This window comes from Phocoena phocoena, chromosome 15 (genome assembly GCF_963924675.1).
Source record: "Phocoena phocoena chromosome 15, mPhoPho1.1, whole genome shotgun sequence".
Classification (NCBI taxonomy): domain Eukaryota; kingdom Metazoa; phylum Chordata; class Mammalia; order Artiodactyla; family Phocoenidae; genus Phocoena; species Phocoena phocoena.
This window is the reverse complement of record NC_089233.1, coordinates 60972432-60988761: the sequence shown is the minus strand read 5'-3', so window position 1 is coordinate 60988761 and position 16330 is coordinate 60972432. Positions and strand designations below refer to the sequence as shown.

Here is a 16330-nt window from a genome sequence, read left to right as displayed (position 1 = left end):
CTCAGACAGGACATCCTTCTGGTCCGGTTTATTGTGGGGGAATTTCTGAGGGTTGGCCAGAGCCCAAGGACAAGGAAGACTTTTTACAAAAAGACACGCACTGCATGAAAACCCCAATTTAGGCTTTGGCCCCATGGTCTGTCCATCACTTGCCCAGGGCAGAGAGGTCCGTGAAGTTGCGACTGGGGAGATGCTCTGTACGTTGGGGGAGTGGGCGGCCAAGGCCCACGATGCAGACTGCAAGCCACAGAGACTCTGCCTCTCCGTGGCCCTGGTGGAGATTAGAATGCACCCCAGTGCCCCCCACCCAGAGAGTGGGTGGGTGGCCTCAGAGCACGGCCAGGTTGTGGCAGGACTTGGAGCGGGCCTTGAGTGCCCGGCGGCGGGCGCTGCGGGCAGTTAAGCGTGCCAGGAAGTGTCGAGCCCGCTGGCCTAGGCTTGCCCGCCGTCGGGGGGCCGGTGGCTCCCGGCCCGCGCAGTTCCTGCGGCGCAAGCGCAGTTGGCGCACTACGCCTTCGAAGAGCTCCGCCACGTTGTGCTGCAGCGTGGCTGACGTCTCGATGAATTTGCAGTCGAACACCACAGCGCAGGCGCGGCCCTCTGAGGGGGCGGGGTCAGTGAGCCAGGGCGGAGCCACAACCGGAAAAAGGAGATAAAGGTAGCAGGAGGTGTGTTCAATCTCAACCGGAAGCACGATTTTTCCTTTCCCCATACCTTGTGCTGCGTGCCAGGGGACTCAGAGATAAATCTGGCTTTGAGGAGTTAGTTCACAGGTTAGTGATTGATACTGATAGCAGAATGAGCCTGGGAAGACCGGGAGGTCCCCCGGAAGGGTCTTGACCGCCAGGGAAGGGGTCTAATCTGTGCATCAGAATTGTCTGGGGGAGCATGTTAAAATGCAGGTTGCTGAGCCCACCCGCAGATATTCCGATTCGGTAGGTGAGGCCTGGGAACTAGCGATTAAACAAAATCTCCTGGGGATCATGTTGCAGAATTTTGGGACGTCTGCTCATAACGCATATGGTCTTTCGTCTCCAGGATGCCACTGGGCTGGATGCAGGGGCCTGGGTTCTAGTCCTCAGTGGCTGGTGACCCTGTAGAACTGGCCTCCCCACTCTGGGTCTCAGTTTCCATATTTTTTAGATTTCGCCCTGTGAGTAGGGCCATTTTTAGATCGTTATGGGTCCCACCTGATACATCAATTGTATTAAAATATTCCCCATCCCACTTTAAATACAATTTAAGTATAACTTTAAACATTTTGGTTCGCAGTTGCTGGCTGACACAATATTATGTTTTGTACACAAAGCTCTGTGAAATTTGAATTTATCATTTTCTCACTGTATTTTGGAGTCAATAATTGTCTTTTTCAGGTCTCAGATGTAAGCCCTTGGAAAGCTTACAGGCACTGAGCCTATCATGCCTTGGTGAATAAAGTGTCTCAGACTAAGGGCGTTGGGGCACATAGGGGCATTTTTAGGCAAAGAAGTGACAAGGTCAGCTCTGGTTCGGGAAAACTCTGGCAGCTGGTGAGGAGAACCGATTGAGTGGGGATAGAGAAGTACCGGGGTTGGCCCAGGCTAAAGTGGAGATGCCAGGATGGGGCAGAGGCTCTGGGCATGGGGACAGGAAGGGAATGCGGGGTTAAGGGAGGTGGACCCGACAAGGTCTGGGGACTGGTCTGAGGGAATGAGAGAGGAGGCAAGCCAAGAATGGTTTCTAGCTTTCAGGCTTAGGCAAGTAGATGCAGGATGGAGGTGGCCGGGGTGGGGGTGGGGGGGCACGAGTCACTGAGATCGAGGAGCACTGGAGGAGACGCAGTGACAACAGGGCTAAGAGAAAGGTGGAGGAGGAGGGTGGAGTGGAGGGCTCACCTTCCACGGAGACTTCCCGGCAGCGTGCCAGGTCCGCCTTGTTGCCCACCAGGATGATGGGCACGTGGTCCGCCTGATATGTGCGCCGCAGCTGAATGCGGAGCTCAGAGGCACTCTCGAAGCTGCCCCTGTCTGCGATGGAGTACACGATAACGTAGGCGCTGCCCACCTGCAGGCACGACTCCTGGCTCCAGCTTTCATCCTGTAGGGGAGGGAACCCAGGCCCATCCTCAGACGGTACCTAGGCCCTGGCTGAGAAAGGAGGGGCTGGGATGGTCTGATGGGTGGGATGGGGCTGAAGTTGATACTTTGGACAGGTTGGGGGACATTCTGCCAAAATTCCCTGTGTCACCCTGGGAGACCACCGATCTTCTCTGAGCCACAGTTTCTCTGCTTGAAAAATCGGGCTAATGACACTACCTCACTCCATTCTCTCATTCATTGGTTCCTTCTGTAGGCCGGGCACTGGAGACAAAAGATTTATTGGGTTCTGCTAAGGAGAGTTCGGGCTTTGCCTTTTCAGCACTTTTGTCTGGTTTGAGGAGGGTTTGGTCTTGCTAGACAGTCCTTTTGGCTTTTTGCAGTCCAGAGTTAAGAAAAAAAAAAGGAAGGGAGAGAAGCAGGGACAGGAGGCTGTCTTCCGGGGAGGTTTTTTTCTGGATACTCTTTAAGAGAGAGTTGAAGGAGCAACTGTGGCGTGTAAGGGAAGGGGGTGGGAGAGGCAAGGGGCATTTTAAGAAGTGGAGTCCATTCAAGATGTTTGACAAGGAAAGGAAAGAACTGGAGTAATTTTGATATTGTTTTGGATGACGCTCTTTTGTCAGGGACAGCACTCCGAGACTGAACCACCTAGGTAACAGCTTTCTAAGTGTTTCTAAGTGTTTAAGGAGACACAGTACCTGCCCTCCAAAAGCTCATGATTAGGAAGGGATGCTATGAAAATGGAGAGATATAATGCGGTGTGATAAGTACCATTAAGAGAGCCATATGCAAGTGGCTGGAGGACCCATGGGGCTTGGGGTGGGGGTAGACCAGGAGAACTCAACTGGGCAGAGTGTGGGAGGGCTTCACAGTGGACTGGTGAGTGGGGTTAGAAAGGATGAGCAGGCTGAGTAGGGGGGAAGAGAGTGGGCAAGAGTGGGAAATGCCGGGGCTTCCCTGGTGGCGCAGTGGTTGAGAGTCCGCCTGCCGATGCAGGGGACACGGGTTCGTGCCCCGGTCCAGGAAGATCCCATATGCCACGGAGCGGCTAGGCCCGTGAGCCATGGCCGCTGAGCCTGCACGTCCGGAGCCTGTGCTCCACAATGGGAGAGGCCACAACAGTGAGAGGCCCACATACCACAAAAAAAAAAAAAAAAAAAAAAAAGAGTGGGAAATGCCGAGCGTGGTGGAAGTATTGTTTGTGAGGGGAAAAGAAGCCAGAAAAGTTTTCTGATAACTAAATAAGGTAGATAAGTAGGAAAGCATTGGATGCATGGTCAACATCATTGTCAAAAGGGGTAAGTTCTGAACAGCTGGACTGATCCTTCCCCGGGGCCAAATAACCCTGAACTGAGTCAGACAGATGTGGGTTCTTATTCTGGGTTCTTAGCTGTGACTATGGACAGGTTCCTTCCTCCCTCGGAGTCTGTTTTCTCATTTGTAGAATGAGAGGGTGGGTCTTGACCATTCATTCATTCATTGCACAAATATTTATGGAAGATTTGCCATGTGTTAGCATCACAAAAGCTGGTTGGTACATGGATTGGTGGGTAAGAACCCTTTGGGGGTGTGATTAAAAATATAGATTCCAGAACTCCACTTTTATAGGTTCTATTTCATTAGGCCTGGGGTGAGACTTGAGAATCTGATTTCTAATACTCTTCAGGTGACCCTGATGGTCAGCGAGGCTGGGGTACTACTGGATGAACCAAAGGCCCTCCCAGTTCTGTCAGATTTTGCCTCTCGGACATCAACATGGACCCTCTCTGCATGGACCCTCTTTGGGAACTGCCTTCATAGACACTGGCCAGGGAAACTGTAGGGAAATCAAGGGCCAGAGAAGAGAACCCTTTCTCAAGGCCACTCAGCCAGCTGGGCACAGAATTCCAATTCCTGCCTTCTAGTCTAGTCCCCAAATGGGACTTCTTAATTCACTGGACTCTGTCCCATAGGATTCTCAACTGCATCCAAAAAGTAGACCCTCCTTCACCAGTCTGTGAGCTCCATGAGGTCAGGAGGCATGTCTGCCTTAATCACTGATGGGTCTTCAGTGTCCTGGCCCATTATAAATATCCAGCCAGTGTTTCTTTTTTCTTCCTTCCTTTCTTTTTTTAAAAATAAAGCTTGGGTGTGACCTGGCCACTGGATCCCCAAGGCCTTCCGCTGGCCCTAGGATGTGGGACCCTCAAGGCTGCCACCCTCAGGCTGGCCCTGAGGCTGGCTGTGTGTGATTGGCCTGCAGGGACCTGATGTCGGACCCCCGGGCAGACCTTGCATATCTGGGTTTGGTCATGGTGCCCTCCCTTCACCCTGGCTGAGGTGGGGACTAGCCAGCCAGTGTTTTTTTTTTTTTTTTTGCGGTACACGGCCTCTCACTGTTGGGGCCTCTCCTGTTGCGGAGCACAGGCTCCGGACACGCAGGCTCAGCGGCCGTGGCTCACGGGCCCAGCCGCTCCGCGGCATGTGGGATCTTCCCAGACCGGGGCACAAACCCGCGTCCCCTGCATCGGCAGGCGGACTCTCAACCACTGCGCCACCAGGGAAGCCCCAGCCAGTGTTTCTTAATAAACAAGTGAGTGAAGGAGTGGAACCTCAGATGGAGGTTCAGAAGGTGATGCTCCCAGTGGGGATGGTCCTAGTGCATAAGAGTATAAGCTTTGGGCTATTATAAATCTGGGTTTGAATCCCACTTGCTATCTGAGAACTTGGGACACATAACCTCTCTGAGCTTTGATTTCCTCATTGGTAGGATGGGAATCAGAAATACACTCATTGTATAGTTTTTGTCTTGACTGAATGTCAAAATATATGTCTAGTGTTCAGCACAGGGGCTGACACTGAGGAAGAAGGTGCCCCATAAATGTCAGCTGCTCTTAGGAGAACCATCATCATTATTCTGATGCTCATTTGGACCTGGGTTTCCTTTTATGCTAGTTAAAAGGAATTGGTCTCATAGCTCCTTCATCCCTAGATTTGGGCCTATCTCTGGAGCTGTCAGCCATTCTTGTCAATCACCCAACATTGCCCTCCTAAGCCCCACCCTGTGGGCAGGGCCTCCCTGAGTGTTAGGGGAGGGGCCTACCCCCTAGAGCGATGGGAGCCCAGGTGATTTTTAGATCCTTTTTGTTTAGTTGCATTTCTTCAAAGTTCTACAATGAGCATGTGTTACCTGTATAGCAAGAAAAAAGACTCAACAAGATAAACAAAGGTAAGAAAACTCAAGCAAGATAAGAAAAGCATAATGGGGACATGTCCCTGCCCAATGCTCTCTTCCTGCTTTGGAATGGGCTAAGGAAGGACATCTTTGGTGTCCTCTTTTTACTAGCTACGAAGTCATGATCGGTAAGAATTATCATTATTTACAATTCTTCACTCACGTTCAGCATTTTTTCATGCTCCAAACTGTGCTTATCTCTGTGAAACTGCATAAGAAGTTTAAAAAAACTAGCTGGTAAGGAAGGCAGGAATGATCCACCCATTTATTAGGTGAGAAAACTGAAGCTTAGAGTGGGTAAGTCAGTTGCACAAAGCCAACTGGTAAGACAGAGGAGGAGGGGGTTCAACCTCAGGCTAAATCTGGTGTTCCTTTTTCTGTACAATGTGGGTGGGTGGAATGGGATAAGGGTGCTCATGCGGGGAAGATTTGCAGGGGGAGAAGCACACCTTGGGGGGTGGCTGTGAGGAGAGGATGAATGGAGTGAGAAAGGGGGGTCAGGGTCATGAGGTTCTCCTGGCTTTCGTTGGAAAGGCTGCTTAGGAGCTGTGGGTTTGGGGAGGTGCTGAGGATGGGCCCTGCCCTGTCCCTCCTCTGTAGTGTCCTAGGAGGGGACAGGAATCTGGTACTAGCCTCAGCACCCCTCCCCCCAAATCCTGCTTGTTGTGCCATACCAGTTTCTCAGCCTCCCAGGTGTCCATGACCAGCAGTGTGGTATCCTCTCCATCCACCGTGAGGGTCCTCTCGTACACATCTTCTGCAACTGAGGAAAGACACGGATTTCAGGGAGGAGATGCAGGGCTGGGGAGGATGCAGGCCTCCCTAACCCCTCTTTCTGCCCCCTCCACTTCTCCTTGAAGTGCTCACCATATTTGTTAGATGTCTGTCTCTCCTGATAGGCCAAGAAACACCATGAGGAGCCCCTGTCCCACCAGCTGCCAGCACAGTACCTGGCACACAGTAGGTGCTGAGAAAGGTTTTGTTGGTTTGTTTGATTGAATGAGTGTGGGGCGGTGGGGTTAAATTTGGGCTGGGAGTTCTCCCTGGCTTAGTGTATGCTTCAGGCAGGTCCCGTTACCCTCTCTGGAACTCTGTCTCCCTATCTGTCATACATACCGGTGTATGTGTGTACCTATGGGTTCACACTCTGAGCAGTCAGGGCTGGAGAAAGGGCGTGGTCAGAGTGTCCCCACCTCCTCTCTGCCTTTAACCTCCCCTCTCCCCCCCACTCACCCTGGGTCCTCTCTGCCAAGTCCTGCAGGGACTCATCTTCATTTCCTCTGTCCAGTCCCTGATCCCCATCATTCTGGGACCCCAGGCCCTCTCAGCTCACTGCACCTCTTGGGAATAAAGGAACCCAGGGCCCAACTTAAGAGTCTGGGAGTCTCCATTTTGGGTAGGATGTTAGTTCGGCTGCAGGTCATGGTGGGCATGGATGGTTGTCTGTGGGGCAGGGTCTGAGAGTTGGGAGGAAGATCACCATTTCTTTATACTTGGGACTTGTGGAACTCAGAATTGCTTCCCTTACGACATGAAAATGAATCACACACCTCTCACCCATGAGAAATTAGCACAATTCTCATTCACTATTCAAGGAATTTCCCTCCTGTGGATCTTTGTGCAGGCTGTGCCTGCACAACTCCAGGGGGTGATCACTCACTTCATAGTCTATGTGAAAGATGCCCCTCAGGGTTGAGCAGTGCATGAGTCGTACAACCGTTCTTGGCAGCGCCATGCCCCAGATAACAGGGATTTCACTCCATCGACCGCATCCCTTCCCAGCCCACAGGGTCCCTACCTCCCAGCTGTTCATGGAGATCCCGCTCTTGTTTTCCTGCAAAGAGGTTGGCCAGGCTGGTCTTCCCTACACCAGGATCTCCAAGCAGTACCACACGGTAGAGGGCCTCCCAGGAGCCTTCAGAGTCGCTGGATTCAGAGGACCACCCACTGGGGGCAGATGAAGGTTGCCGGGTGGGGGTGTTGAGGGAGGCTGATTGGCCCAGTCGGGGATGCTGGGACTGTGTAGAAGGTGCTGTGCCCAGGAGGCCAGGCTGGTGGCCCCGGGTGGACAGGGGCAGTGGAGTACTGGCTCGGCGACGCAGGGGGGTCTTTGCCTCTTGCTGAGTATTTAGTGTCATCCTTGGGAAGGGGGGTTTCCTTCTTTCCTTCGGCAGGAAGGGGGAGTGGGTGGTGAGCCAGGTGCTTTGAGCCCCTTCTCCTGTAGAGTCCTGATGAGCTGCTGCGACCGCTTTCTAGTCCTTCTAGCAGTCCTTCCTTCCTTTGAGTTCAAATGGGAGGAGGAGGTGCCTCAGATCCTCCCTGTGGGGGCTTTCTGGCTTCAGGCCCAGAGAGAACCTGGGTCAGGCTGGGAGGGGTGAGTGCGTGTGAACACACACATGCATGCACACCCAGAGGCCATTTCCTATGCCTTGAGGATAACCCACTCCCCCGTGATACACAGATAGGCAGAGGGGCAGCAGCCAGATAGGATGTCCACACAAGCATGCACACAGAGCTGCCCCAGCCATTCAGAACATGAGATCCACGTTCACGAAAGACACCCGAATTGCCCCCTTCTCTTCTTCCCCACAGATCTCTTCCCCACGGTTCGGTTCGGGGTTGGGAGGTACGGAGGAGGGTTGAGAGCCCCGGGGGTATTCACTTCCGCTGCCCGATCCCACGAGAGCTGAGGAAGAGGCAGGACGGGCAACTTGGTCCTGCTAAAGTCTAGGGGGTCTGGGGGTTCCCTCCAGCTGAAACCTGAGAGCCCCGGTGCCATGGGAACAGCGTGTCCGGCCCGCCCCCTCGGTGAAAAATTCAGAAGCGGCTGGCACTACGGCCTCCAGCTGCTGTGGGGGCGCGGGGGCTTCGAGGCAGCCGGACACCAGATTTGGTGACAGGAAGGGGTCCCGGTGGTGAGGCGGGTGGAGAGGAGACCTACAGGGCCCAGGAGGGCATGCCACTCCCGGAGTCCGAGCTTCCCCGGCCCGGGGGTCCTGGGTGTGAGTCCCCAGATCCCGGGAGGGTTCCCTGTCTCAGGGAACAGCCCTCCGGGCCCGAGATCCGGGGGCCCTCACCCCGGGACGCGGGTTCGAGGCCCCCCCTTCCCTGCCTGTGCCGCAGAACCCCCCGCCCCCCGCCCCCCGTCGCCCCATACGGGCGCCTGGCGAACTCCGCACCAACTTGACTAAGTTGGTGGCGGGCTGCGCGGGCCTTTACCTCGGTGTGGGGAGGGGTCCAGGGTCCCCGGCCGCCAAAGCTGCCGGGCGCACCAGGCTGTACCACTGCCTCGCAGCATTGCCCCTCAGGCCAGTCCCGCCCCAACGCCCGGGCCGGGGGAGGAGCCGCGACCCCGCCCCGTCCAGCCCCGCCCCATTAGGGCAGCCCCGGGGTCTCCGCCCCAAGGCCTTGGCCGCTGAATGACTTTTCGCAGAGCTCAGCTGACCCGCCACTTCAAGTACTTAGCCAGGGGTGGGGGGCGAGAGAGGGGGAGGATACGGGTTCCGAATTCCTGAGCCTGGATCCCCTCTGCGTCTGCATCTATCCACTCCGGCGATGGGGCACACCAACTTTAGCCTTCACAAAAACCGCTTGAGGAACTTGTTAACTCTTCAGATTCCAGGTCCCACCCTGCGAGAGAGGCAGATTCAGCAGTCCTGGCAGAGAGGATGGGGAATCTGCATTTTAAACAAGTGTCTACGTGAGCCTGACCCAGAGTTCATAGACCCCGCTTTGAGAAACTCTGCTTCGGATTGAGAATTAATTTTGGGAAGTGGCTTGAGGGGCGGAGGGAGCCCAGGAAGTCTGCACTGACGCGTTCTGAATGTCTTGTTTTGGCAGCGGTCATTCATTCTTTCAGCAGATTCTAGGATAAGCGCCCTTTATGCAGCTAGGGTTGCTCTGTGCCTGGAAGAATGGCTGTCCCCTACTTGATGAATACCTACTGGACTCCTGTGCTGTGCCTGGCATGGTTGAGCACTTTGCCTGGATTATTAGCTCATTTAATCCTGATACCACACTAAGAGGATGAGCAAACTGCGGCTTACCTGGGCTTGGCACTCAGGTCTCTGCCTATTGTCCCTTTCTATCACGGTCTGTGCTTCCCCCGCCACCGCCGCCCCCCCCCCCCCCCGCCCCCTCAAGTCTTCCTAGGCCTGCAGGAGGAGAAAAGAGACACTGAACTTGGTACAGAAGAGAAGCTGGCTGTAGGGAACTTGTGATTTTGGCCATCCATGGGTCTTTGAGCAAGGTGCTTCCTTTTAGGTCATGATGGACTGGGGCTGCCATGTATGTGGGCCCCACTGCGACCAGCCTGTACCTGTGGGTGGAGCTCATTGTCATGGCTGAGGGGGTCCAAGTGTCCAGCTCACAGCAACTCCCACAGCAGCCTGGTAGACTAGCTCAGCCCCTGCAGGTCTTTGGGCAGATGCTAAACCCCCTCACGCCTGGTTTCCTTCTGTGGCTTGGCCCTCTAAGCTTTCCTTTGCCACCTACAAGATGGGCTGTGAGTGGCGCAGCACTGTCTGGGAGTGAGACACTCAATTGCTGTATGGCCTTCGGCAAGTCACCTCCCTTCTTTGGGTTTCAGTTTCTCTATTCAAAACTGAAATCTGAACAGTTTACATCCTTGCTACAAAACTTACAGTTGTCTACAATACAAAAGCCTGAACTTGGCATTCAAGACCCATTGTGCTCTGGCTTTGGTCCTCTACAAGGTCATTTCCAATCTCTTCCAACAAACTCCTTGCTCTAGCCAATACCCTACTCTTTCAGGCACATTCTGTTCCTTCGGCCTGAATACCCTCCCTGCTACTCATCTTTCAAGATGCAACTCAGATGCCTGTGTACCAGACACCGTTCTAAGCTCTGTACCCATATTATCTCAGTGGCCTCAAACTTTAGTGGTGCATTAGAATGACCTGGAGGGCTTGTTAAACCATAGCTTGCTGGGATCCACCCCCAGAACTTTTGATTCAGTGCGTTTGGATTGAGCTTGAGAATTTGCATTTCTAACAAGCCCCAGGTATTGCTGCTGCTTGCTCGTCTGGGTACCACACTTTGAGAACCATTGTATTATTTCCTTTAATCCTCTAAATGAGCTAGGCATCCATTACTTTCTGTGCGGTTTGCATTATTACTCTTCTCATTTTCTGAGTAAGCCTAAATACAGTTGGCCCTTGAACAGCACAGGTTTGAAGTGCGCAGGTCCGGTTAAGTTTTGTTTTCAGTACTAAATACTGCAGTACTACATGATCTGAAGTTGGTTGAATCTGCAGAGGCAGAACCTCGGATATGAAGAACTGCAGATACAGAGGGCCAACTATAAGTTATAGGTGGATTGTTGACTGCCGTTGAGGGTTGGCGCCCCTAACCCCTGTGTTGTTCAAGGGTCAACTGTACGTGCTTGTTTGAACGCGTCCGTGAGTTCTGGTTCCGTGTCTTCGGCACGGGAAGGGAACCTCCATGTATTTAGTCTTGCAAGGGAGGCTTGTCATCATTTCCTAGATGACAACCTGGAGCTCAGAGAGGCTAAGTGACTTGTCCAAGGTATCATAGTGATTAGAGGGAGATGCTGGCATCGAACCAGGTCTCTCTGAAACCAAGGCTTTCCCCACCCTCTCAGGTGGGGAAGAGGTACAGTTTCTGACCCCAAGCATTGCTTCAGGACATTCTGTCCCCAGCTTCAGAGCTCAGCAACCTCCAGATGGTATGGCTGATCAGTTCCCCACGTAGCTGGCTGAGATCCACTGTATCCTTGGGGCCACAGGGCCTCAGGCTCCCACTTAGGTCTCCTGCTGCCCACACTCCTGCCTTGATCTACAGCCCAATAAAGCCTGGGCCATAGGCAGCAAGACTCGGTGTGCTTGGTTCCTCTTCTCTTATGTTCTCCCCAGTGGCCCCCTGCCCCGCTCTAGAGCCCTGTGGCCATGACACAGCTGCTTCTGCTTTTTGTGGCTTTCCTGGTCCTGGTTCATGTGCCGCCAGGTAACATCACCTGTGTATACGCGTGTGTGTGCGTGTGTGTGTGCGTGCATGTGCGTGTGTGTGCGTGCGTGTGTATATGTGTATGTGTAGAAATGAAGGATAGGTTCTCAGCTTCTGGGGGACAGAGGAGGCCTAGGCCAGCGTTTAAGTTCTGGCCTCACCACTGACTTACTGGGCAGCTTAGAGTGTGTTGCTGAATCAGCCCATATACCTCTGGTTCCTCATTTTTAAAATGGGATTCACTCAACAAATATTCATTATAAAGATATTTTCTGTGTTCCAGGCACTATTACAATGTCCGGGGATCAAGCAGTGAAAGCAAACAAGGTTCTTGCTTTCATGGAGCTGATATTTTAGTCAGTAGAGACAGAAAATCACCAAATAAACATGTAATATGTTAGAGATAAGTATTGGTACTATGAAGAATAAAAGCAAGACAAGACGCTAGTGTGTCAGGTGCATGTGGGAAGTGATGGAAGAGCTGATGGGGATGGTTGAAAAAGACCTCTGATACTTTTTTTTTTTTGCGGTACGCGGGCCTCTCACTGTTGTGGCCTCTCCCGTTGCGGAGCACAGGCTCCGGACGCGCAGGCTCAGCGGCCATGGCTCACGGGCCCAGCCGCTCCGCGGCATGTGGGATCTTCCCGGACCCGGGGCACGAACCTGTGTCCCCTGCATCGTCAGGCGGACTCTCAACCACTGCGCCACCAGGGAAGCCCCTTGGGATCTCTTTTAATCCAGGGTGAGGCAGGGAAGCTTTTTCCCTCCATCTCCTACTCAGTCCCAGTTCTTCCGAGTTGCTGGGTATGTATATATAGAAATATCATATATCTAGAAATATCACTGTGACAGGCCTAAGTAGTCCTCCTCTCTCCTCACTTCCCACACCTGCCCTAATTGCATCACAGCACCCTGATCACTTATTTCAGGGCACTTACCGCAACTCTACTTATTGTATTTATTTGCTTGGGTTTTAACCCCCTTCCCTGTCAGGTGGAAGCTCCTTGAGGGCATGGACCATGGCCACCTTGTTCACTGTGATACTCCCAGTGCCCCATGTTTACTGAATGAATAAATGAAGGAGGTGCCCCACACCATGCTGTGACCAAAGACCCTTGGAGGGGACATTGACCCAAAGCCTCACCTTTTTCATGGCCCATGGTTGGAAATTTCTTCACTAAATCGTAACATTAAACAGGTCCCTATGTGTGCAATGCAGTTTGAATAATGGTTACAAGTCTGGGCTCTGGAGCCAGGTGGCCTGGATTTGAAGGCTGGCTCTGCTCCTTTAATGGCTGTGTGACCTCGGGCAAATTTGTTAATCTTTCCGTGCCTTGGTTTCCTTAACCCATATACTGGGATTATAATAAGACGAACTATAATCGAATATTGTTTTTACGAAAGGTGCTTAGAGTGTACTTGGGGTGTGGGTTAAACTGAATGAGAAATTCATCTCTGATTTGTAACCAGTGGTTTAAATTATGATGTGTGGGTTAACCTCGACTGAGACCTGTGGTCTAAATTATAACTGATTGTATTATTTATGGCTAGTGGTCTAGCCTGTTACCTCTAGTCTAACCCTTGACCTGTGGTCATAGCTCTTGTTCTGTGGCCTAACTTATGACCTGAGGGCTGCTCTATGACCAGAGTCTATCTAACAAATGACTACAGAGCTAATTGGTAGCTTGTAGTCTAACTTGTGGTCAGTGGTCTAATCTGTGACCTTGATCTCTTGTTAAATCTGTGACCAGTGATATAACCTGCAACCTCTGGATGGCTCTGTGACCCGGAGTCTTCCCCTGCATAGGGAGAAGTGAATTCAAACGGTGCTGGAAGGGCCACGGGGCCTGCCGGCCTTACTGCACGAAGTACGAAACCTACATGCACCTGTGCCCGGATGCCTCCCTGTGCTGTCTCCCCTGTGGACTTAAGCCTCTGGCCTCCAAGCCTGAAAATGTTTAGCTGGTTCTGGGGCTGACATCCTTGCTCTCCAGTAAAGCACAAGCTGCCAGCTGTCTCCTCTTGTCATTGCCTCGCCACCCCTGGGGCTGGGGTGAGGGGCGGGGGAGGTCCAGAATGTGGGAGGGACGGAGGGATGGTTGATGGAGGGAAGTGAGGTATCCAAGGAGAGTGGGCATTAATGACCATTGTAAATGGTTCCGGTCCAGCCTGTATCACTTTCACTCTATCTATCTAACTCTGGAAAAATTACTTTACTTCCATAAGCCTTCCCAGTCTCCTCATCTGTAAAATGGGGATAATGATAATATCAGGAGATTAGGAGTTTATAGAAGGAATGCAAAAAGAAAAATAGAGTTAATAGTAATGATAACAAGTTAATAATGGTAATAATTAACTTAATAATGGTAATAATTAGTAATAATAGAGTTAATAATAAGCCCCTGGTATTCAGAATGAGATGGTACATTCGGCTTGAAAGGCAGGGCCTGTTGAGAGTGAAAAGATTTTTCTATGTTCATTTATCCTCTACGTTAGTATTTCAAGAGGCTGTCCAGGTAGAAAGGACCATGAGGATTTTATGAAAGCGAAGTTTTCACATATGCAGGGAGGGGTGACAGAGGAAAAGTCTGCTTCTCCCAGGACCAAGGAACTGGGAACAGCAAGGCAGGGAGAAAACGTGAGCAGAGTCCAGGAAGTGGGCAGACAGACATGCACTCTAATTACCCCGTATCAGGATTGTGTTTGGCTGAAAAAAATAGGAAACTCAACTTGTAAGGGCTTATGATTCTTACATCAAGAGAAATCTGGGGGTAGGCAGCAACCATGTTACCTCCAGATTCAGGGCAAACATCTGGGATCCTCTTGGGTAACAAACGGCTACCAAAACCCCAGGCCTAACGTCCTTGTTTAAAGCAGGAAGTGGGGGAGGGTTGGCATGGGCTAGTTTCTCACTTGCACCAGAAAAGCAAAAACTTTCCCTGGAATCCCCCTCAGCAGACTTCTGCTTACTTCTCATGGGCCAGAGCTGTGTCACATGGCTACTCCGGATGTAAGGGGAGGCTGGGAAAGAAATTATCCAGCTGTTTTAGCCTCTATAGTAAACTTGAGCTTGGGAGAAAAAGAGTTGGAGAAGACCCTCGGTGTTTGCCCACCTTCTCTCTGGGACTGAGCCCGGAAAGGGGCAGGCACGTTGCATAAGTTGAGGGGAAGGCCAAGGGCAGAAGGGCTCTTGTCCACTGTCCTTTGAGAGTTTTTGGAGAAGGTCAGGGTAGCCTTGGAATAGGAGAATGGACCTTGCATGGCCAGGCTAAGAGAGGAGTGGTGAGTTTCAAAGTACTTAACCTCAGAAGGGATGCTGAGCCTGAGGCTGGAGCACAGTCTTGGAGGCTGCCTGCTGTGCCAGGTGTTAACTCTTTAGGTTCTGATATGAGAGGGATCTGGGGATCCCTAGGTCAGACAGAAGCAGCTGGAGTGGAGGAGGAGACACCCAAGGGCTTGGGGCAGCACCTTTTACCAACCAGGAGGGAAGCACTGCAGTATTTAATAACAAAGCATACCACCGGAATATCAGTCCTGCCTCCGTACCTTCCTTAGTTTCTGGGTGGCCTAGACATTGAACTGATTGCCAGTGGGTCTGTTTTAGGACCCAATGTGGTGGGGGCGAGGTGGGCTTGATGTTTAGAGCCTAGAAAGAGGATAAGAACCCCAGACAAGCCCACAGAATCACAGAGAGCTGACATGAAGTGACGTGTCAGTCTCCTGTCCCACTAGGCCTCAGTGAGTCTGAGGGATGCCAAGACCAGTTCACCAGCGATTTGACCTTGGCTGGAAGCAGTGGGTGTTCTCAGTGACAGACTCAACCTACCCAGACTCCAGCAGATGCCAGCCAGCACTGGACCATGGTACCTCCTCATTCCTGGCCACCATAATTGGGAGGAGCAGGGAGAGGAGAGGAGGAATCCGAAACTCTGAGCAATTTTACCGAACAGATTAAGTCCCTCAGAACTCAGGAAACCTCAAGAGACTATTTAAATTGTTGGATTAAGTTGGATTGAACTAAATTTAGTTCTGTACTCAGACCCCTTCCCCCTCAGTTGTTTTACAATGGATAAAGAAGCTGTGTTTTCTTTGTATATTCCCAGATGTAGTGCAAGGGAATTTGTGACCTTCATGCGGTAGAGATGGTAATGATTTCTAGGAGTGAGGAGTCAGACAGACTCAAGTTCATACTCCGACATGTTCCGGCCACAGGCCCTGTGATTGGGACAAGTCACTTCCCCTGTCTGATGCCAGGATCCTGCTCTTCAAAATGGGCATAATGACGGGTCTTTGCAGGGTAGCTGTGGGGTCAGATGGGAGCATCTGGCACATTATAAGTGCTCAGCAAGTGAAAGCTGCTGCAATCGCTATCACTTCTGTGGAGCAAGAGGCACGCCGCTGGCCTTCTCCATGGAATTTCAGACCTACCGAAAATCTGCAGGAATAGCGCAACGAATTCCTGTAGACCTTTCACGCAGTTTTTCCCAATATGAATATTTTTTTTTTTTTTTTTTTTTTTTCTTTGGCGGCACGCGGGCCTCTCACTGTTGTGGCCTCTCCCATTGCGGAGCACAGGCTCCGGACGCGCAGGCTCAGCGGCCGTGGCTCACGGGCCTAGCCGCTCTGCGGTATGTGGGATCTTCCCGGACCGGGGCACGAACCCGTGTCCCCTGCATCGGCAGGCGGACTCTCAACCACTGCGCCACCAGGGAAGCCCCCCAATATGAATATTTTACCACTATAACCTTTTCATTTCCTCCCCCATATATATATACATATGTACACATACATATATAATTATATGCGAATATAGTTTCATATATATATATGAACACATATATATACATATGCACACATACATATGTAATTATACATGAATATAGTTTCATATATATATATATGGCAGATATGATACCCTTTTATACCTAAATAGCTCAGTGGATTTTTCCTAAAAACCAAAGGCATTTTCTTATATAACCACAGTACAATTATAAAGATCAGGACATTAACATTGATAAATTTCTATTGTCTGATCTTTAGATTAGCTGCAGAAAAT

The 16330-nt window shown here is 51.6% G+C and overlaps 2 protein-coding genes across 2 annotated transcripts; one reads left to right on the top strand and one right to left on the bottom strand.

Moving 5' to 3' along the window:
* Window positions 1-328: 328 nt before the first annotated feature.
* On the bottom strand, window positions 329-7427 carry REM1 (RRAD and GEM like GTPase 1). Its single transcript, XM_065892728.1, has 4 exons — window positions 7088-7427; window positions 5964-6046; window positions 1875-2076; window positions 329-600 (listed from the first exon to the last, which is right to left on the bottom strand). The coding sequence occupies exons 1-4, from the start codon at window positions 7425-7427 to the stop codon at window positions 329-331; spliced, it is 897 nt and encodes a 298-aa protein (XP_065748800.1).
* Window positions 7428-10990: 3563 nt separating this feature from the next.
* Window positions 10991-13285, top strand: DEFB124 (defensin beta 124). The gene is made up of 2 exons (XM_065893533.1): window positions 10991-11274; window positions 13082-13285. The coding sequence occupies exons 1-2, from the start codon at window positions 11217-11219 to the stop codon at window positions 13234-13236; spliced, it is 213 nt and encodes a 70-aa protein (XP_065749605.1). The 5' UTR covers window positions 10991-11216; the 3' UTR covers window positions 13237-13285.
* The last annotated feature ends 3045 nt before the right edge of the window (window positions 13286-16330 follow it).